At 35.5% G+C, this 23,689-nt stretch overlaps 1 protein-coding gene across 1 annotated transcript; it reads left to right on the top strand.

The window, feature by feature from the left end:
- The first annotated feature begins 629 nt into the window (after window positions 1-629).
- On the top strand, window positions 630-23,304 carry LOC18443785 (ABC transporter B family member 2). The gene is made up of 11 exons (XM_006853967.4): window positions 630-998; window positions 2,462-2,516; window positions 8,219-8,394; window positions 9,949-10,149; window positions 13,816-14,075; window positions 15,207-15,503; window positions 15,890-16,133; window positions 16,789-17,165; window positions 17,576-17,994; window positions 20,457-20,698; window positions 21,824-23,304. Exons 1-11 carry the CDS (start codon window positions 711-713, stop codon window positions 23,054-23,056), a joined length of 3,792 nt encoding a protein of 1,263 aa, XP_006854029.1. The 5' UTR covers window positions 630-710; the 3' UTR covers window positions 23,057-23,304.
- Window positions 23,305-23,689: the final 385 nt, after the last annotated feature.

The raw sequence follows: 23,689 nt of genomic DNA, 5'->3' as shown, positions 1-23,689 counted from the left end.
TTTAATTTTTAAAATTTATTAATTTATTCTTATTCACGATATCCATATTATAGATTACATGTCCTTAAAAATTAGGTCAAAAAATTAGAGACTACATAGACTCATAGAAACCATGCCCTTAATGAAAATCTAGTTACTTTTTGAAGTTTTGTTAGGCCAAAACTAGATCCGGCCTATTTTTTATCTGAATCACCGACCCAATTTTTTGGATTACCGACCCGGTATATCGCTTTTTTAAAACGATGATCCCGCGCAATGGGCCCCTCCAAAACCCGAAGCCTTTCTGCCGTGAACCCTTGCAAAAACTAAAGGGCATTTCCCATATTTTTACAAAACCAAGCGCGGGATTACTTTGTTCATTTGCACCATCAAGAAGAAATGGAACCATCCGAGAAGGGTATTATCGTCAAGCAAAAATTGTCTCACTCACAGAATTATTGCCGTCATTTTTCCTGTAATAAATAGAGGTAAGCGGGTAGATGAGTCAACAGAGTTGTTTAAACTTTAAAAGGAATAATAATTTTAAAAAAAAAAAAAACTTAAAAAACTTTAAAAGAAATAGTGCTCCCCCCATCCCAATTTGGTGCTCCCCAAACCTTCTTAACCAAAAACCAAACCCTCCTCTCTTCATCCCACCTCGCCTCTCTCTCTCTAAAAAACAAGAGAAGAAAAGCTTCTTCTTCCCGGGGAAGACCCTCTTTCGCCGGAAAATGAAGGATTCCGGGGACTTTTCTGGAAATGGAAGCTTTGGAATAGAACAGAAGACGAGTAAAGAGAAGAAAAAACTTGAGGAATCAGAGGCAAAGAAGAAGGTCCCGTTTTTTAAGCTCTTCGCCTTTGCTGATAAATGGGATTGGGTTTTGATGGCCATTGGATCGCTCGGAGCTTGCGCGCATGGAGCTTCAGTTCCGGTTTTCTTCATATTCTTTGGGAAGCTTATTAACATTATAGGGATCGCTTACTTATTTCCAAGAAGTGTTTCAGATAGAGTGGCTAAGGTACTTTTCTGAGATTTTATTATCGTTTTTCAACCATTTTTCATTTTCTTTGGATGCAAAGTTAATAGTGAGAGACATTTCAATGCGAAATTCTTAGTAATTTGGCGTTGAATTTATGCAAAACATGATCTTTTTGGATTGAAGAAAATGTAAAAACTGCTTAAAAAATATGGAAATAGTCCTCAGGTATTGATATCCACTGCATTAAGGGCAGTTTAGCTTTTAAGAAGTTGCAGGAAAAGTGTTCTCGGAATGATGGCATTTTTGTCTTTATGAGTTTGATGAAAAATATCTTTTGAATCCATGAATGGCCCTTACAGTTGGCAGTTGATGAGCTTTTATGAATTCACATTCACGCAGGGGAGGGAAGTAGGGGTAATATGGTCATTACCAATTTGAACTATACGATTCTAGAACGACAAAAGTACGCTCTTGGCTATTGGTTTCATTTCACTGTTCACACAACTACTAGTAATTCAGTCTTCAAAGAGTTTGTCTGAATTTAGGTTGAAAAAATAACCAAATATGAAGAATAATAGAGAGTAATTTAGCCTTTATTTTTCGAGTGATTTACATTGGACCCTAAAATTTTTTCTAAAATATGAAATATAGGCAAAAATTATAAAGAAGATTGATCAACCTGTTTTTTTTTTTTTTTTTCCAAAATTCCTCAATCCGAATTTTAAATTATTATTATTATTATTTTAGTTTTCTCATTAGTAATGTCGTGCCCCAAGCTTTAAGGCACTGCCCTACTAATGGAAATATATAAAAAAAATTAAAATTCGATCTTAGGTTGTCCTATGGCTGAGGAGCAATTTTGAAAAAAAAAAAAGAAACAAAAAGGTAAGGTTGATCTACTTTTTTTTTTTACAAATTTTCACTTATAATAGAGCATTTCATATTTTAGAAAAAAAAAATTAGGGTCCTTATGTAAATCAGTCTACTACTCTTATTTCTATAAATTGATTTGCCTTTTTTAATACTAAGAACACCAAGTTTTCCTTAATTCTACCCAATATAAAGGTAGTTCTCTCTTATAAATATGTTTCATGATTATCATTTACATTCTTTTATTTTAGAGCATTTCGTATGTTAGAAAAAAATTTAGAGTCCTTAGGTAATTCAGTCTACTACTCTTATTTCTATAAATTGATTTGGCTTTTTTAATACTAAAACCACCCAGTTTTCCTTTATTCTACCCAATATAAAAGTAGTTCTCTCTTATAAATGTGTACCATGATTATCATATACTTTCTTTTATTTTAGAGCATTTTGTATTTTAGAAACAAATTTAGGGTCCTTATGTAAATCGGTCTACTACTCTTATTTCTATAAATTGATTTGGCTTTTTTAATACTAAAACCACCCAGTTTTCCTTAATTCTACCCAATATAAAGGTAGTTCTCTCCTATAAATATGTACCATGATTATCATTTACTTTCTTTTATTTATTTGTGCAGTATTCGCTGGATTTTGTGTACTTGGGGATTGCAATTTTGTTCTCGTCATGGACAGGTAAGAGCCATAAACTTCTTTCTATAGTACTAATTATTTTAAATATGCGATACAAGGCCTAGGCCTATTTTTTTTATAACAAGGATACTTCTATATCATTGGAAATAAGATTATTACAAACATTAATCAATCTCAAGCAAGCAATACCTCAGAGACCACCATATCATCCAGCTGCACTCCCTTTTTTCCAAACCATTGGCTATCTCATTAGCTTCTCCATAAACATGTTTAAAAGAAACTTCTTGTTGAGCACAGATCTCTATAACCTCCATCTATTTTGTTCTAAGGTTCCAAGGTGTTCTACACTCCTTATTATACTAGTTAATGATATTTAGATACTCACTTTGAACATAAAAAACAATAAACTAAATCTCTACTGTATCAGGCGAAGACCTTGTAACAAGGATTTAAACTTTGCATGGTTTGCAGTTGTCATACCACAAGGATTAGCATAACATAAAAGGCCTATGCCTATGAAGCAAAATTAATGCCTCACTTCGAAACCTCGCTTGAAAAATAATTTGGTCATGTGAAAACTCTATAATGGCTCAAAAATCAATTTCTATCACCTCTTCATGATTTGCAGTTGTCATACCACAAGGATCAACATGACATAAAAGGCATATGCCTATGAAGAAAAAGTAATGCCTCACGTTGAAACCTCTGCTTGAAAAATAATTTGGTCATGGGAAAACTATATGATGGCTTTAAAATCACTTTCTACCATAGGTTATGAAATTTATATCTCAAAAAATGGTAAAGATCTTGCTGATCCGTGAAAAATTGAAAATGGATGGTTTATATAACATGTTAATAATATATATATTTTTTAGGGCTTAAAATCCCAATTTTTTTCACAACCATAATAGTTGATGATCGGATTCCAGAAGTACAATTTTATGTGAGTTTTGAGGTGAAAATTTACTTAATTTAATAGGGTTAAAACTCTTTCAAAGCGTTTCCCTTAATTTAATCTTTTTCAATAATAGAGAACTAATTTTCACTTCTGAATTTTGTGTGTTCCGGCCTGGGGCGTTATGGCCCTTATGGTCCCCTACCACACGTTTTTTTTTTTAAAAAAATTTATTCTTCTTGTCTGGTCCTTTTTAAGGAATGCCGATAATGGCTAAATCATATTGTCATAATCGAATTTTACACAATTGTAGGAAACAATCAAAACACATATTCTTAATTCTTGAAAGGAACAAAATTCTTGGAAAACTGCAAATTAGAAACTATGATACCTACCCTTGAATTCAAAATGTTGGTCTCCATCTCCAAAGCGAACTACAACAATAGCGAGAAGCCATGTTTTTTCTCTCTCTACAGCTGTGACCGGTGTTGCCATATTAGCTTAGGAACCTTTTTTAGTTTGGTTGGCAAAATGAAACAATTGAGTTCTTCAACCAATTCAAATGAAGACATTCGAATTTTTTAAAAAAATTAATATAAAAAAATTTTATATTTATATAAAAAATATATTAAAATAATAAAAAAATAAAAAATAAAAAATTTATAAAATAACAATTATGTGTTTGGGCTGAAGATTCTGAATCAAACCGAAGTACATAATTATATTTTAAAAAGACAATTCTAGTGTCGAAGTTTCAGTCCAAGAGACCAAACCATAATAAAAACGGCCCGAAAAAGCTAGTGCACCGTAGTTTCGTTTCGTTGAAGTAAAACGGCCCAAAAAAACTACTGAACCGTAGTTTCGTTTCGCTTCCCTTCAGTCTAGACCAAAAATCGGAAGACTTCAACCTCTTCTGCCGCTCTCCCTCTGTTAAATCTTTCGTGCATTCTGACTGAACCTTATCTCATTTCGAATCTTCCAAAGAACATTATGAAATATCACTTTAAAACCCCACTTCGCGTTCTTCTACCCACCAAACAAGTGCCACAAGCAATTAATGCTCTTCAATTACTCTTCTCCAACTACCCCTTTATCTTGATAGCAATGACTAGGATGCCCTTGCCCCTACCCATTGGACCCAACTTTTATTCATTGATCAATCAAACGGTTACAAAGATAAGGATCAAATAAACAAACCAACCCATCTTTTTTCAATTTTTTTTTTTTCCCCTACTTTAGGTGGGGAAAGCCTGAATCGCCCCCTCAACCCACTAGTTAAAATATATTTGTATTTATTTTAATGATAAATGTTTATTGTAATCTTAGGGACGGTCTATTTCCTTTGGGATCACTGCCGTCCATTGGAATCATTGATGTTGATAGAGAGATAGATCGAGCAGAGAGAGAATCCTATCATGAATACATGGTGTTCCCTTGCTCATTGGGCGGTAGATGAGCTACGCATGTTTAAAGTTTACAGGAATAGACGGAGGGCAGATGATATAGAGTATAGAGGGATGCTTTATTGATGGATTACGAGAAAGTAAAGATGATAGAGGGAGATTTATATACAATAAATAGTTTTTTATGCATGGGGACGCACTCCTATAGTTGCATCCCCCATGCATTTTAAGACCTTCAAAAGAGAAGATAAACCAATGGACACAATTTCTTGTTTTGGAAAACATTAATTTTAGCTTTTAAATTTTATTTTTAATCTCCATGTTAGAGAATTTATATTTATAAAAAAATTAAGCCTAAAATATATCTAAAAAATGGGCCATGCAGAGGGGATGTTTATTTACGTATAATACATTATCTTATATACAACATATATTTTGATTTAGATCAAACATGGTTTCTATGCGGCCAGCCTGTATATTGTAGAAATATGAGCTTGACAATAAATATATTTTTTTAAATATAATTTGATCTTAATTTTTAGAGAATATATAATCTTTAACATGAAGATCATGAATATAAAAAAAAAAAAATGAAACCTAAAAATAGAATTATATTGAAACAACATGTGAACCGTTAGTTACACTCGTTTTTAGATGGACCACTTATTTGCATCTATCTTTAAGATGAAGATGGATGCTTTATACCTCTGAACCGCATATTATAAAAATACTGTCCGTCCACATGAAACAATTTTCCATATTATAAATGAAATACATACAACAATTATATATGCATTTTATTATTTACTTATAGACAATTAGCCTGGTCTTTTGTCGGTCCCCGTAGCTACCCCACTATATCATCCCATCTCCACCTCCACCTCCACCTCCACCTCCACCTCCACCTCCTCCTTAGTGTTGGTACAAATTTCCACTTGTTGGGGTCCATGCTTTAATGTGGACCCACCTTATCAACAGACAATAGGTTATAATATCAACTTTTGTGTATGCACTCGAGGCATCAATTGTTCTTAAAGGGTGGTGTACCCCACACGACTTGTGTAGCATATCAATACACCCATCTGCGACCTTTGCGATCGAGTATGGACGCTCGAGATTATATGCTCCTCCATTTGATGGACAACTTATTTAAAGATGCGGATTGGGGTCTGTCCCCCAAAAAGCCGTCGGATTGCTTTTTTTTGATGTAGATTCCCCAATTCCCGGATGTATAGAGAAATAAATCTTTTTAGAATAATAGAAAACTAGGAAGAACTAGGGCATCCTCAGATTTTTCAAAACAAAATCACCACAGTCCCTATCCAATCCAACCTACATTTTCATGAGATTAGAAGGTTGTTTTCCATATTGTGATAGAATTTGAGTGGATCATGGATGTGTTACATTGTCCTGTACAGGTGGTTTACTCGAAAGAAGTTTTGTTTAGCGGGAAAAAACTTTTTGTGGAAGTTTTTTCCTGCTGCACAATGGCTTCCTCATATTTGTTCTTTCGGCAAAGCATTTGTTGTAGCAACTGGAAAAGTACTTTCCTATTTTTCACCTATTTTAAGTGTCAAAGTTCTTTATTAGGTTAATAGCAAATTCGGTCAACGAATTTACCCTTGGGAATGGAACTGGGAAAAGCATGCAAGCAGAAATCCCCTGAGTTATGCTCGAATTTTTCTGTGTTTTGTATACTAGGTTGGAACCAGAGTTTTAAAACTCGACGATTTTCGATTTGGATTCCCGATTCAAACGGGAATCTATTGGGACCGAATTGGTTCTAGAATAATACATAGAGTAATGACATTATGAGACCCTTCCATACCAACACCTCAAAGGATTACAATTAAATTTTGACACAGATCTCTAGAAAAGTTATCACATGTGGGTGGGACTTGAGTGAATGGGTTTATTGATAACTTTTCTAGAGATCTGTGTCAAAATTTAATGGTGATCCTTTGAATTCCTACTCATATGGATGTGAGAGGGTATCATAGTATCATTACTCTAATGCATATCTCATCCCAATTCCTCCTAAAACTCTTTTTTTCTATAATTTTGTTTTCTTCTTTTATTAAGCTTGTTTGATATTTTTTTAGGTCCCTTATAATCATTATTGCATAAACCTCAATTTATTCATTTATTTTTAATATTTTTAGGGTCACTCATATAGACCGATCAAGACCCAATTTAGATCGCAGTTTTGGTGATTCAACACATATTCGTGATTGAACGATCTATCCCACCTATCCGAGTTTTAAAACACTGGTTCAAATAACTTAAATATAGGTCACAACATACAAGAATGTGTGACCTCAAACATGACAGATGTGTTGTCGTAACTCACGAGTCCGTTATGTACTGCATGCTTTAAAAAAACGTATTTTATTCTTGCTTCCCGGTACTAGAGAGAAATATGTTCATTTTACACGTATAGATGGTTGGGGAAGCAAATTTTCGGATCATTTAAAAGATGTTACAAGTGAATTTTTTCTTTTTTTTAAAAGTTCCCTTAATGAGGTTAGGTTTGTTTTGTAATAATATTTAGGGAAACTTTTGTAGATATCTCTTATATTTTGTGTTATTGAAAAATGTTTTGATGTTTTATGTCTTAGTCTCTTCTTTTTCTTTTTTTTTTTTACAATTTTTACTTTTCACAAAATACTGTGTATATGAAGCTTCAAATTCCGGAGCAGGGTCCTTTTTTTCTAAATTGCAATAATGTTTAGGAACTTCGAGTAACAAAAGTCTTTTTTCATTTTTTGCAAATAATCCAGTTTCGAACTTGAAGTTCCAATTGGCCCTTCACTCAAAAAAGAATTTGTAATTGGTTCAGAAATTCGTAGAGAGAGTGACCAAAAAGTTCGGTTTGAAATTTTAAGTTCTGAATCGGACTAGTTTGGTTGAAGTTTTGAACCAATTTATGTACGAAAACATTGGTCCAAAACTTGATGTCTCAACTGTCCTCGAGATACAAATAGAAAGACTATGCTTGAGAAAAAAAATGAAAAAAAATCTCAAATAACAAGACAACGGTAAAATATAAAATAACAGGATCATTCTTTTGATATCAACAAATATGACACATAATAAATAAGAATTCAGGAATATGGTTAATGTAACAGACGCCAAATACTTAGAATACGGATTTGATGATATTTAAAATATGCTTTTAAAAATTTCTCTGATATTTAAAGATATGATTGTAAGAAAGAAACAAAAAAAAAAAAAAAAAAGTTTTATTCTTAATGAAATCCAAGATGCTAAAACATAAAACACACGAGACAAACAGCACTCAGGTCCAACGATGTTTTTCGTTTCCAAATTTTTTCTCCCTAATCTCAAGTACATTGTCATTTTTTTACAATGCATATAATTTCATCTTGTTGTAGATTATTAGACATGGTGGTTGTAATTTGTATAGTTTTATTGTTGTGTTATAGAGGTTGCTTGCTGGATGTACACGGGTGAGAGGCAGGCAAGGAAGATGAGGTTGGCATATGTAAGGTCAATGTTGAACCAAGACATTAGCCTTTTCGACACTGAGGCTTCTACAGGGGAAGTCATCTCTGCCATCACAACTGATATTCTTGTTGTCCAAGACGCCATCTCTGAGAAGGTACACAACTCTTTGAAAAGTTTGCATAGAGCCAAGGTTTTGAACAATCAAATTTAAGCCAACCTCAAAATTTTCACTAGAAGAGTTGTTTTGATGCTCAAATATCTTCAAATTGCATGGACATGAGAAAAAAATGGATTTCTAGTCTTGGAAATAGTGTATTTTCTGAACTACTTTTTCACTGTCAATTTTTTATATTTTCAAGTTTTCATAGATCTGCCGATCTCGCTATTTTTGAAGCTTTAAACTTTATAAATAACTATGAAAATATATTTTAAGGCTATCACAAAGATTTCTAATATTGAAACGGCATTTCTCGATACTATTTGAAGGTCGGCTCCAATTTGATTGTTGAGAGCCTGGGCTTTATAGAAATCGCGTCCTTCGTTATATTTTTAAGCAATTCTCTCTCTCTCTCTCTTTTTTTTTTCCTCTCTCTCTCTTTATATATATAAACTCTTCCCAACGCCGATAGGCGAAAATCAACAGTGATTTCGTCTACTCTCGTCACCGTCCAAAGTTCATCGCACAATCACAATTGTTCGGTAGTGTTTTATTTTTCAATTTTTTTTTCTACAAATCGGAATGATATGAAATTTGGAGCGTGTATACATCTTAGTGAGGGGCACTTAATAAAAATATAAAAAAAATAATTCGCAAAAAATAATTGATCAAAATCCCCCAAAAACATTTTGATCAATTTATTTCATGTAAAATATGTTTTTGATATTTTTCGTAGATTTGTCAATTTTTTATGAACACACGTTCCAAATTTCAGGTTATTCCAATTTTTAGAAAAAAATAAAAAATAAAATACTACCAGACAATCGTGACCGTACGTTGAACTTTGGTCGGTGATGAAAGTAGACGAAATCACTGTTCATTTTCACCTATAAGCATTGAGAAGGCTTTTTCATATATATATATATATATATATATATATATATATATATGAGGTTGATATGTCTATCACTTGCGCTAGCCTTTTAGAAATGAGTGCTGTAAGAAATTATCATATAAAGCAATGCTTTTATCTTCGGACTCGGCTGAGTCCAAAAAGGCCTTAAAAAATTAAAAAAATTAAAAAATAAACTAAAAACTGAAACAAAAACTTGAAAAGTGAACTCGAACTAAAAACTAAAACAATAGTATAAAAAGCATGGACTTAGAATATTTTATCTGTTGTTGATGATATTTTAGAGAAATCCAAAAAAGAGGAAAATACGAAAAAAGGTATTTGACAATGAAACAAGTCTAAAAGACATTTAAATTGCATGTATAATTTTTTTTACATTGACGCTGCAAATTTATATATTTATATTTATTTATTTATTTTTTAATGCACCCGAAATACTCGATTTGGCCATGTACTAAGTCCGATTAACTCAGCTGAGTCCAAGTGGACTTGGCCAAGTACTTCGAGACTGATCTATAGAGAAAGAACAACTTTGAATCGTTTATTTAATGCCTTTAAGATTGGGACTAAGATAGGCCTTTCGGCATTGAAGATTTGTTGTTTTAGATATTAATTGTGGGTTCGAAAATAAATGGCAGGTGGGGAATTTCATGCACTACATAAGCCGTTTCATTGCAGGGTTTGCTATTGGTTTTATGCACGTCTGGCAGCTGAGTCTGGTTACACTGTCAATAGTGCCCTTGATTGCCATAGCTGGGGGAATCTATGCATATATTGCCACAGGTCTCATGGCTAGGGTCAGGAAATCCTATGTCAAAGCTGGAGAGATTGCTGAAGAGGTTACTTTCTCGCTCCCTTTTGTTCCTATGAGAGAGAGAGAGAGAGAGAGAGAGAGCGGTCTCAAAAAATATCAACTCATGCATACTTAGGAAAAGGCATTTAGTGAGAGAGGCCAAATGAAAAGTTGTAAAAGAGAAAGAGAAAAAGGTTCCCAATCCCCATAAAAAAGTTGAGTGATTTAATTAAGGACTTCAATTTTTTTTTTTAAATACGAAATGCCCCATCTATCAACTATATGCATAAATTATTAAGAAGGTTGGTCAACTCATTTTTTATTATTTTTTTCTAAATTATCTATTGGTCTGTGGATGAAATCTGTGGTCGGAATTTTAATTTTTGTAGTTGTTCTATTAGTAGGGCAATGTCCCAAGCTTTAGGTTAGTGCCCTACTAACGAAAAAAAACTAAAAAATGAAAAATTAAACTTCGGTCCCAAGATATCCTCAAACCAAGGGGTAATTTTGAATAAAATAAAAAAAATACAGGTTGACCGACTTTCTTTGTAATTTCTACTTGTAAATGAAGACATTTCGTATTTTTTAAAAAAATTTAGAGTCGATATGTAAATCACTAAAAACAAGTTTCTCCGAAAGTTAGAGAGATAGGTCCCAATAAAATATCAACTAATGCATAGTTAGGATTAGTGTTTCCAAAACCGGTCGGTTAGAACCGGAACCTGCCTGTTAGTTCGCTACTGGTGGGGCGGTGAGTCCGGTTAGGGCCGGTTTTACGGTACACCTCATAAGACGACACTGTCCAAAAAAAAATTGGCACCAAAACCGGTTGGTTCGAGGTCGAACCGGCGATATTTAGTGTAAACCGGACGGTTTTTCCTAATCGGTCCGGTTTTAATGCCCGATATAACGCTGTTTTCAACGCATCAAACAATGGCCGTTATTTGATACATGCCCGTTATTTTTCACATAACAAGATTTTGCAGCTTTAGTTTATTCTATTTTCCTGTTTTTTTTTGTTTTTTCGGTCAACTATTGATGTTATACACCGGAACGTTTCTATAAATCATTGATTATTGAATCAATAGTCGAAAAGCAAAGAGTTCTTGGCGGATTGAAATGGGGATTTTTGAAAATTAAAAATTTCCCCATTCTACCAAGTGCAGCGTCAATACCTCATAGATTTTCATAAAAATGGAGGGCTTTGATTCATTGTTGAAGGTTCAACATTTACATATTTCTATTTTTCCAAAACGGTGAAGATTTGAGGTTTTTTGGGACCGAAGTACTGCTGCTCGAAGAACTGTCTTTTATCCAAACAAATTGATTTCTGATCGATCAATTTATCGATTTTTATCGAATTGATCACTGAAGTTTGATCATAAAGGCCTCATCTATCAAATAAACTAGTTATTTTGATTTACTATTGATTAAATGTTTTTATATCGATTTTTATTTTGCTGCATTTTTTTCCTGAAATTTTCGTGAAGTGAAATATCCGCAATTTTTTGAATAAAGATCTCAATAGAGAATGAATCTTCATAAAATTTTGGGTATCTATCATATCCCCATGTAAATTTATTCAAAAAATGAAAGATTTGGGGTTGATTTTGACTCTAAAGTTTGTGTTCTTTGGCTCGATTTTAGGGTTCTTAAAAAAAATTTGTTTTTTAATAAAATTATGTTTTGTTTTTTATAAAAATATGTTATTTGTGATGAATAAGAGAAAAAAAGAATATATTCTTTTAAAAAAAAAAATTTATATATTTTTGGTGAGCTTGTTGGATTGTTTTTTATGTTATATATATTTTTTTTACAAAAATATGTTTTTTTGTGCTGAATATGAGAAAACATGTATTTCTTTCTTTTTAATGTTATATATTTTTGATGAGCTTGTTGGATAGTTTTAATGTTATATATTTTTTTTATAAACATATTTTTTGTAATGAATATGAAAAAAAACAAAAGTTCTTTTTAAGGTTATTTTTGGTATATGTTACTATTGTCTGTGTTCTCAACTTCTTGTTTAGTTGTGACATTTTCTTCTAATTTTTTTTTTTATTTGTTACAAGCAATCTATCATTTGTTGCAACTTCATACTGCTTAAATCTGTTTATTAGGCTCTATGAAGAAAAGAGGTAGAAACTAAAAAGTGTTTTACTCATCTCTCATATTTCCACATACTGAAATGGATAAAAAATTAACTTGTTTTTTTTTCAAAAAAATACGCATCTTAATTAGACATTTTAAAGTTGCCATCTTATGTAATTTTTTTTTTTTTTTCATGTTAAAACCCAACTCAAAAAGTTACTAAGTAAATGAGGTTTGGCCATTTCAAAATCGATTTGGTCATTTGAAATCAACTTGGACATATTTTTTTAAAATATGTGATTTGGCCATTTGAAGCAGCACTTAACACCTTGACCCACACCTTGCATTTGATAACCAAGTTATTGAGTAAATGAGGTGCTCTCTCTTACTTCCTTGACTCACAACCCTTCGAGAAAAACTGGGAACATCATGCTACAAAAAAGTACGCTTTCAAACCCAATTCTAAACCGTATTAAAGGGTTTTTCAACATTAAAGCAACATTTTTTAACATCAACATTACAACAATATAGAAGCATATATTGTTGCATCACCCATTGTTAGTTGGACTTTTTAACTTCATCAATTGAATTTATGTGAAATTCTGAATTGCCTTGCATATCTCCATAATATTAAAATATTAAATTATATAAAAATTTGTTTCAAAATTTCTTTTATAAGATAAATGTATGTAATATGATAGCGTATACTTAATCTAAGTTTTTTATTTTTTTTAATTTTTTTTGGGGCATTTTGACCTCTTTTTTTTAAAAAAAAATGTACTTGACCGGTTAGTCCGGTTTCGGTACGAACCGCTCCCTACCTCATGACCAGTTAACCATTCCGGTTCGATTTTGCTTAAGATAGATGGAACATTTTGTGATAGAAAAAATCCTTGACTCACAACCCTTCGAAAAAATGGGAACATCATGCTACAAAAAAAGTACTCTCAAACCCAATTCTAAACCGTATTAAAGTTTCAACATTAAAACAACATTTTTCAACATCAACATTAAAACAATATAGAAGCATATATTGTTGCATCACCCATTGTTAGTTGGACGTTCTAACTTCATCAATTGAATTTACGTGAAATTATAAATTGTCTTACATATCTTCATAATATTAAAATATTAAATTATATAAAAAATTGTTTCAAATTTTTTTTTATAAGATAAATATATGTAATATGATAGTGTATACTTAATCTAAGTTTTTTTTATTTTTATTTTTATTTTTGGGGCATTTTGACCTCTTTTTTTTAAAAAAAATATCTACTTGACTTGTTTAGTCCGGTTACCGTTCCCTCACCCTCATGACCTGTTAGCCATTCCGATTCGATTTTGCACCCTCATGACCATTCCGGTTCGATTTTGATTTTGCTTAAGATAGATAGAGCAATTTGTGATAGAAAGGCCAAATGAAAAGTTGTATAAGAGGGTGAAAAAGGTCCCCAAACGATTCGAACCGGCGACCTTCAGTGAGTTAGACTGAGGTGATAACCAACTACAACACGACACGCATTTTGTTGTTCTGTTCATACCTTTCGAATCAATTAATGGTCAGATATCCATCTGAATAAATGAAGTGGTATTCTTGACCGTTGATCTGGAAATGGAGCAGGTGATTGGGAACGTGAGGACCGTCCAAGCATTTGTTGGGGAAGAGAAAGCTGTTAGATCGTATAGGAGGGCATTATTGGAAACCTACAAGTACGGGAAGAAGGGTGGGCTCGCAAAGGGAGTGGGCCTTGGCTCCATGCATTGTGTGCTATTTTGTTCTTGGGCGTTGCTTATATGGTTCACTAGCCTCGTGGTGCACAAGCACATAGCAAATGGAGGCGACGCCTTCACCACCATGCTCAATGTTGTTATAAGTGGCCTGTAAGTCTCTCTCTCTCTCTCTCAAACATACACATTCTCTCTCACACACACAAATGCATAAATTCAAAATTCAGATAACCTCTTAAAGTTAAAGGAAAGTATCAAAAATATATCTTAATTTTTTCATTATTGAAAATAGATCTTAAACTTTCGGAAACCCCATCCATAGCCCTTTTTTGGAGTGAGTAGATGAAAATAGCCTTCGCTATAGTTTTAGACTATGAAGGCGTCATGCTCTATTAAAAACCATGATGGCCGTGGCGGGTTGTAAGTCAAATGTAATTTGAAGCATCACGGCACTTAAAAAACCGCGATGGTTTATCGGACTATTATAGTTCGATTTAACCGTTATACCTTCGTTATGGGGCATAAGAACCCTTAATGACCATCACGGCTTTTTAAGCGTTGTGATGCCTTCTAACAACTATCATAGTTGTTTAAATGTCGTGACGCTTTAAAAAACCGCCCATGACCGTCACGACAATGAGCCTATCGTGATGTCTTCACGGTCCTAAGACTAGTGTAAAAGCTATTTTGGTAAAAAAATACAATAAGTGAAAAAAAAAAAAAAAAAGCATGGATGAAGTTTTGGAAAGTTTGGGGTTTATTTTCAATAATAAAAAAAATGAAGGCATATTTTTAAGGATGGTTTCTATGCAACCAGCCCGCATGTTGTAGAAATGCGGGCTGGGCATTAAATATATTTTTAAATATAATTTGATCCTAATTTTTAGAGAAGATATAATCTTTAACATGGAAATTATGAATATAAAAAAAACAATTGAAAACAAGAAATAATAATTATATTAAAAAAACATTTGGACCGTTTGTTACACTTGTTTTTAGATGGACCACCTATTTGCATCCAAGTTAAAGATGGATGCTTTATGGCTATGGATCGCACATTGTAAAAATGTGGTCGAACCTGCATGAAATTTTTTTTCTACTTTTTAATTATTTCCCTAAAATCAATCAATTAAAATCGATTTAGAATTCCGTTAGTAGCTCCACTCTGGCCTTAAGTTAAGATTAGATAAGTCTGTTATCGTTAACTATGAGCGAATCCAGTTTATGTTAAAATTGTGCATGTTACTGAACAATGTTTATTGTATGTTGGTGGGGTATCATCAGGTCACTAGGGCAGGCAGCACCTGACATATCAGCCTTTGTCCGTGCTCGTGCGGCCGCCTACTCAATCTTCCAAATGATAGAGAGGAAAACCGCGAGCAAGGAGAGCTCTAAGACTGGCAAAAGCCTCCAAAAGGTGGAGGGCCATATCCAGTTTAGAAATGTGCATTTTAGCTACCCATCTCGACCTGATGTGCCCATCTTTGAGGGGCTCAGCCTCAACATCCCGGCTGCTAAGGTGGTGGCACTAGTCGGTGGGAGCGGCTCCGGGAAGAGTACAGTGGTGTCACTGATCGAGAGGTATTTGAATTGTTTGAATTTTATTGAATCCTTTTCAAGGACTGACATACAATTTGGAAATTTGGGTTTAACATCATTGTTCAGTGATAAAATATCTATAATTCAATGTTCTACGATGAAGAATAGCACAATGGTTCATCATCATGCAATGATATGATGAATGGTGATAGAGAGGAGTATGTGTGATCTCACTGTCTCTATAACCATCCATAATTTTGTTGGATGGTGATAAACCTACGGACTGTAATTTTTCCATAATCCACTGGATTGAAGTAGTCCTGATCAATTGGAAGATACTTATTGTAACCTTGAGGATGTGGAATCAAACCCAAACATCAAATGTATGGTATCTTGATAAGCTAGTGACTTATTTCACTATGTTTCAGATTCTATGAGCCAAGATCAGGCCACATACTACTTGATGGTGAGAACGTCAGGGGGCTCGAGCTCAAGTGGTTGCGAGGACAGATCGGGTTGGTGAACCAAGAGCCAGCACTTTTCGCGACGAGCATAAGGCAGAATATATTGTATGGGAAGGATAATGCCACCATGGATGAGATCTTGCAAGCAGCAAAGCTCTCAGATGCTGTCTCCTTTATTAACAACCTACCAGACCGGTATGAGACCCAGGTGTGAGGACAAAACCATTTTCATTCAAAGTGCCATAAATATTGCCCTTGTATATTGAAGTTCTCTTTACCCTTTTATGTATTTTCCTTTTTCATTTCCATGGAGATTGTGGATTACAGAATGGCTGAAATTCAGTTTTGTGAAAAATAATAGAAAAGAAACATGATAACATTGTAGAATACCACCAACCTGTTGAATCTCTCCAAAGGCTTCACTTAAATTTCGAAAAATATTGGTGCTAACTCTAATGTTTGGAAAATATCATGAACTATAACAGAAAAAAGCGTGTTTTACTATATATTGGGACATTTTTTTTCCTTGTCAATGCAAAATCGTTTGAAATTAAGGTTAAACAAAACTACAAGTACAAATCAGAGAAAAACTACTTGTAGAAATTTATGACGAGAAATGTTAGGAAGATGAAAGAAAATAAAAGCATATGAGCCTCATTAGCCATGACACAAACCATGACGCCCATAGGCCTCTAAGCACAACCAACGGCCCTTTTTGTCTTGACTTCCTACTAAGTTGGGAAAAGGCTTTGATGATGATGACTTCCGAACTCTTTACTGAGTTGAGTTTCATATGCAGGTTAAGCTGAGAAAAGGCTTTGATGATGATAACTTCTTAACTCTTTACTGAGTTTCACATGCAGGTTGGTGAGAGAGGAATCCAGTTATCTGGTGGCCAGAAGCAAAGGATAGCGATCTCAAGAGCCATTCTAAAGAACCCATCAATCCTACTCCTTGATGAGGCCACTAGTGCTCTTGATGCAGAGTCAGAGAAGAGTGTTCAGGAAGCTCTAGACCGAGTTATGGTGGGGAGGACCACGGTTATCGTGGCTCACCGACTCTCCACCATAAGAAATGCCGACATGATAGTGGTTCTCCAGGAGGGGAGAATAGTCGAGAGTGGGACCCATGAAGAACTCATCTTGAACCCTGGTGGGGCCTACACCACACTTGTCCATCTGCAGGATGCGACTCACCAGGCCCACAGTGATGGTGGCCCTGGCATGGGGCAGCCCAACAGGTCAGTTTTTCTTCTTTATCCTCCCTCTATATTTACTTTTTTTGGGAGAGCCAATGAGGATAGGGCCCCTATCTTTGGTAGGAATTAAGCTTAGGGCATACCGTTGCAAATTGTCAAGCGCTGACCAATTAAGCTTGGGCACTTTTCCTTCCTCTATATAGTTAATCATGTATATGATGATCCCTAGAGCCATTCTAGATGAATGTAAGGGCTTGTTTTGGTAATGTTGATGAGGAAATAGGTTTTAATGTAAAGGTTCTTTTTGCTATTGGAATGTGACATTTTAGAGGAAGGGGCTAAAAATTTGAAAACCTGGATATTTTCCTGGTTATATACACATGTACTGCAAATATACACATGCATTACTCTGCATTCTTCTGAACTTTGCAACCCCGCATGTGTTACTACAGCATGAAATTCTCGCGCCAGCTCTCTCGAACAACCACGAGCTTCGGAACAAGCTTCCACTCGGACAAGGACACGTCGAACCGCTATGGCCCGGACTTGAGTGAAACCCATGTTAAGCCGAAGCCTGTGTCGCTGCGTCGCCTTTACTCAATGGCCGCCCCAGACTGGGTTTTTGGCACGTTCGGGACTATTGGTGCCATCTTTGCCGGAGCACAAATGCCATTGTTTGCCTTGGGAGTATCACAAGCACTTGTTGTGTACTACTCCGATTGGGATACGACACGTCGTGAGATACGTAGGATCGCGCTCTTGTTTTGTGCGGCTGCTGCTTTGACAGTGTTCTTCCACACAATCGAGCATCTGAGCTTTGGGATCATGGGGGAGCGGCTCACCCTTCGTGTCAGGGAGAAGATGTTTGGAGGTGAGAAACTAGTACTAATGAGGGTATTTTTGTTATTTATAAAATGAAATCAAGATTGCAAGGGTTTTTGGTAAGGGAAAGGTTTCTATATTTCCCCTACAGCCAGATGTATACCCCCCACCCCATCCAGCTGTCCAATTTAGGTCAAGCAAGCCGCTAACCGTTTGATCTAGATCCGACGCTTCACAGTATTTTTATTTTTATTTTTTTCTACAAATTGTATGAATATAAAATTTGGGATGTGTCATCTTTTCAACAGGGTGCAACTAAAAAAAAGTTAAATATTTTTGAGAAATTATTGACCAAAATACCCCTTGAATTTTTTAGGGGTATTTTGGTCATTTTATTGTATTGAGAATATTTTTTTATATATATTTTTCAAGTGCAATTTGGTGTCCAAATAATTTATAGAAAAAATTAAACATAAGATGGTGTGGAGAAGTGACATTGTGATTGAGGCCATCTCAGCCATCCATTTAGTATGGACATTTGGATATGGAGAAGTATATAAGTTCTATACAGTAGGACAAGCAGAAAGCTTATCTTTTTTGTTATAGATAGAAATAAACCTTGTCAAGGACATTTAGGTCTTTAATGGAAATAGACCTCGACCATGGCATTTTGATATTTTTAGAAATACCTAATTAGTGGCATTTTTGGTCTTTCATGAATATAGGGTGTGGAGATATTCTTGTAATTTATGAGAATAGAGGGTATTTTGAGTGATTATGCAAACATGAAGCATGACTACCTCACATGATGTGTTGGGGAAGTTTATTATCATCCGATAGACTATGGGAAAACGACAGTCCATTGGATCAGCAGCATCTAATGAAATGGATGGAGATGGAGACAGCATTGGACCCACCTGCAAAACAAATGAATTGAATGGTGGTTCCCTCCCTTTGCCTATCACTCTCCATCAAAATTCTTGGAACATATGAAAAATGGTTTTTCCTTGTTCAATTGGGTTATAATATATTGTACTCTTTGGTTTTATCTTGTATGCCCCTCGAGTATGATTTATGACCATGCTACTTCTGACACTTTATGACAACAATATAGGGCAAGCAATGGGCAGGGCTAGCTTGGCGTAAGTTCTGCCTAGGTCTGTATAGGTTAGGCTTGGTCCCAACCCAACCAAAGGGGCCCGGGCCTGATTTTCACTTGGGTTGGGCCTAATAAATTTAGAGAAAAAATTAAGGTAAAGCACAGGGGCAGCCCTACTGCAGCCTGGCCCACCTAGCTATGTCTTGGAGCATGGTGGCTGAACTTGGCCCTCAGGCCATATTTTGTGACTTGCACCCTAGTTTTTCAATATGGGCCGGCCCTCAAATCATATTTTTATGGCATATATCCTAGTTTTTCGAGGTCATACTAGTCCGATTTGTCCCTTAGCCAAGGCACACATTATGGCCTGAAAGAGAGGCTATCATGCCCTTTTTTTTCCAAACCCTATTACCTACACAAAGAAAAGGCCCAGATGATCTCTCTTTTGAGCCACAATGTGTGCCTTTGACTAAAGGACAAGTGGCTTACAGTGGGGTAGACAAGCATAGTCTGGTCTTGCTTTCAAAAACTATAGGGTATAGGCCCCAAAATATGCTCCGAGAGCCAAGCCAACCACCATTGCCCATGCCCGACCTATCATGACTCTTGGCCATGGTGGCTATGTCATGCCCTCAAGCCATATCTTGTGGCCCATACCCTAATTTTTAAGGCCAAGTTGTGTTAGGCTGGGCTGCCTGGCCCACTTTAAGCCCTACAACATATGTGTTCATTTCTCAAGGCACATTGTGTCTCAAAAGAGAGACCATTATGCCCTTTTTAACCCTATTTAACTATGGAAAAAGTTTATATGAGGTTGCAACCTTAAAATATAAAATTACAGATGCATCTCAAAAACTATTGGAAAATATTGTTTTAGTGTTGAAAAACCCTCTAATTGATCATCTCGACATCGAGATGTATGAATATGACAAATATATATATATATATATTCTTTCTTTTTCTTTTTTTTTAGTCCAAAAAATTGTGCATCTCGCAATACATTATCTAGACCGTCTATTTTCAAGATTTTCGTATGTTTATAGATCTATTTGATTTTAACTATTTTTGAAGTTTGAAATTATATATATATTCTTTCTTCTTTTTTTTAGTCCAAAAAATAGTGCATCTCGCAACACATTATCTAGACCGTCTATTTTCAAGATTTTCGTATGTTTATAGATCTACTTGATTTTAACTATTTTTGAAGTTTAAAATTTTATAATTAGATATGAAAATAGATTTTCAGATAAACTTAATAATAATTTACATAAAAATTACATATTATAATAAAATTTGGAGTTACGCCTTAATTGGATTGTTTAAGGTTGCAACCTTATAGAAACCACACACCCTTTAGCATATGCCCGGCAATAACCATTAATCATTGCATGTCTACTTTTCCATTAATGCAGCTATTCTTAGAAACGAGATTGGTTGGTTCGACAATACGAACAACAATAGTGCGATGCTTGCATCACGCTTGGAGTCTGATGCTACTCTGCTAAGGACCATAGTGGTGGACCGATCCACTATACTCCTTCAAAATATTGCCCTTGTCATCACCTCCTTCATCATCGCCTTTATGCTCAATTGGCGTATAGCCCTACTCATGATAGCCACCTACCCTTTACTCATTAGCGGCCACATTAGTGAGGTAATTTTCCTTATTTTGTTCGAGTTTGAAATCACCATGGTTTTTGTGCTCTTGCCTAAGATATAGCTCAAAGGTCACTTCATGGCAATTTCATTTTTGTCTTTCCTTTTGAGAAAATTGAAAGGAAACTTGTAGGGTACCATGATCCCATGGATCGTTTAAAAGCCATAGTGCAGTAGATTCAGACCATTAAGATGGATGGTGATGAAGACAGAGGGCTCACCATTGCAGTCATGGCTCATTGCAGTCATGGCTCATAGGGTGGATCCCTGTCTCTATATCCACGACCACCCATCGATGGAATGGACTTTGAAGATCCAATTGACTATAATGTTCCATAATCCATTGGATCATAATGACTTAATGATCCTTACCACTTTTCATACCACTATGGCTTAAAAGTTCAAATACATTGACTATAATCCATCGATTTCATTCCAGGACTGTAAATAGGAAAAAAGATGGTTTTCCAGAGTTTATGAAAAAAGTAAAACCAATGATTTAAAAAATACTAGTTCAGTACAGAATTGCAATCCAACCTGGTAATCAATCACCCCCATTTCGGTTCTGCATGGATAAAGAGGAAAATGGCCAAGTCTAGAAGGGAACCGGCGGTTTTGCACAATAAAATAACGATTCTCTAAAATAAAATGGCCATCTGGATCGTCGATTCATCGAAATGGACCTTTACTTGCCTGTTGATTGTTTTTGCCAATTCACTGTTTTTTCTACAAAATAAAACGGCGATCCCAATTGCCGTTTGGGACTGATTTTTGGGGTGCCCAATCAAAGTCTCCGATCTATTTTTTAAAAGGATTGTCTACAAAGAGACTTTTTACTTTTTATATAAAGATCACAATCATTCTTTTCCCTTAGATTTCAAAATAGCTGGCTGTAAGAGTGTCATTGAATAGACAAAGGTCCAAAAAAAGTTTCTACCTGATTCACTTTAAGCCATCCAATTTGACATCTAATGAGCAAAAATAGTTTTACTCCTTGTATAAATAATAAATGGTCTCTTTGTAGATAATCCCTTTTTTAAATCATTGAGTAAAAAGAATGGCGGCGAGGTTGGTGAGGTACTTATGGAACATTTCTAATGCTTTCTGGTGTTCTTTGTCATAGAAATTGTTCATGCAAGGCTATGGAGGCAACCTGAGCAAGGCATACCTCCAGGCCAACATGCTCGCCGGTGAGGCTGTGAGCAACATCCGTACAGTCACTGCCTTTTGCGCTGAGGATAAGGTCATCCACCTCTACACTGAGAGCCTCTCTAGCCCAACTCGCAGGTCGTTCCGTCGTGGCCAAATCGCCGGCATATTCTATGGAGTATCTCAGTGCTTTCTTTTCTCTTCATATGGCCTTGCCCTATGGTATGGCTCTGTGCTCATGCACCAGGGCCTAGCCTCTTTCAAGTCTATAATGAAGACCTTCATGGTTTTAATTGTGACGGCTTTGGCGATGGGCGAAACCCTAGCCTTGGCTCCTGACCTCATCAAGGGCAACCAGATGGCTGCCTCTGTCTTTGAGATCTTGGATCGTCGCTCTGAAATTGTGCAGGATCCCTCTGCGGAGGAGCTCAGCCACGTAGAGGGCTCTATTGAGCTCCTGCGTGTCTCCTTCTCGTACCCATCTCGACCAGACGTCCGAATATTTTATGATTTCGACCTCAAGGTCAACCCTAGCCAGAGCATGGCATTAGTGGGAGCCAGTGGCTCTGGAAAGAGTTCTGTATTGGCTCTGATTCTGCGTTTTTACGAACCAACTGCCGGAAAGGTCCTCATTGATGGGAAGGATATCAGGAAGGTTCGGTTGAAGTCCTTGCGGCGACACATTGGGCTGGTGCAACAGGAGCCAGCCCTGTTCGCTGCATCAATTTATGATAACATATTGTATGGCAAGGATGGGGCCACAGAGTCTGATGTCCTGGAGGCGGCTAGGCTCGCCAATGCCGACGGGTTCATTGCTAGCCTGCCTGATGGGTATGCAACTAAAGTCGGGGAGAGAGGAGTTCAACTCTCGGGGGGACAAAAGCAAAGGGTGGCCATAGCTAGGGCGGTGCTTAAGAACCCAGCGATATTGCTGTTGGACGAGGCCACAAGCGCGTTGGATGCCGAGTCCGAGAGGGTGGTGCAACAAGCATTGGATCGGTTGATGAAGAACCGAACTACGATAATGGTGGCGCACCGTTTATCCACGATACAGAGCGCGGATGTTATATCTGTATTGCAAGATGGGAAGATCATTGAGCAGGGCAGCCATGAAAGCCTTGCAGAGAACAAAAGTGGCGCTTATTACAGGCTCATACATTTACAGCAGCAGGAACAACAAAACTACCACAAATCACATAACAGATGATAATAGTTTTATGATCTTCTTCATCCTTTTTTTGCCCCCTATTTTTCCATAGATGTTTATTTCTGTCAATTTATCTCCTTCTCTTTTTATGGGACGATTAATGTAATGGGTATAAAATAGCCATTGTTGTTATTATTCCATGGAACTAATAATGGCTAATTATTTGAGGGCTTGGAGAGCACTTGCATGATTGTAACACAATATTGCATCTCTTTGTTATTTAAGAGAATTTTATTTTTGTGTATAAATTTGCAGAATAGTTCCTTGATGAATATTAGGAGGAGAGATATATACATAGGGACCTTAAAATATTAGGTAAAATATGAAATGCTCTACTTATATGTGGAAATTACAAAGAAGGTCGGTCAACCTTTTATTGTTTTAAAATCATCTTTCGGTCAACCTGAATTTTGATTATTATCTTTTTAGTTCTTTTGGTTTTTTTTGTTAGTAGGGCAGTGCCTTAAAGCACAGGGCACTGTTAACACAAAAAAAAAAAAAAAAAACAAAAATTCCTGTAGACCGATAGGTAATTTTGAAAAAAAAAACAGGTTGACTGACTTTTTTTGTAACTTTCACCAATAAATGAACCATTTTATATTTTACTTAAAATTTAGGGTCGATAAATAAATC

Source organism: Amborella trichopoda, chromosome 3, assembly GCF_054954075.1.
Source record: "Amborella trichopoda isolate Santa Cruz 75 chromosome 3, AtrichopodaSantaCruz75HAP2 v2.0, whole genome shotgun sequence".
NCBI lineage: Eukaryota > Viridiplantae > Streptophyta > Magnoliopsida > Amborellales > Amborellaceae > Amborella > Amborella trichopoda.
The sequence above is the reverse complement of the archived record's forward strand: the minus strand, read 5'-3'. Positions and strand labels throughout refer to the sequence as shown.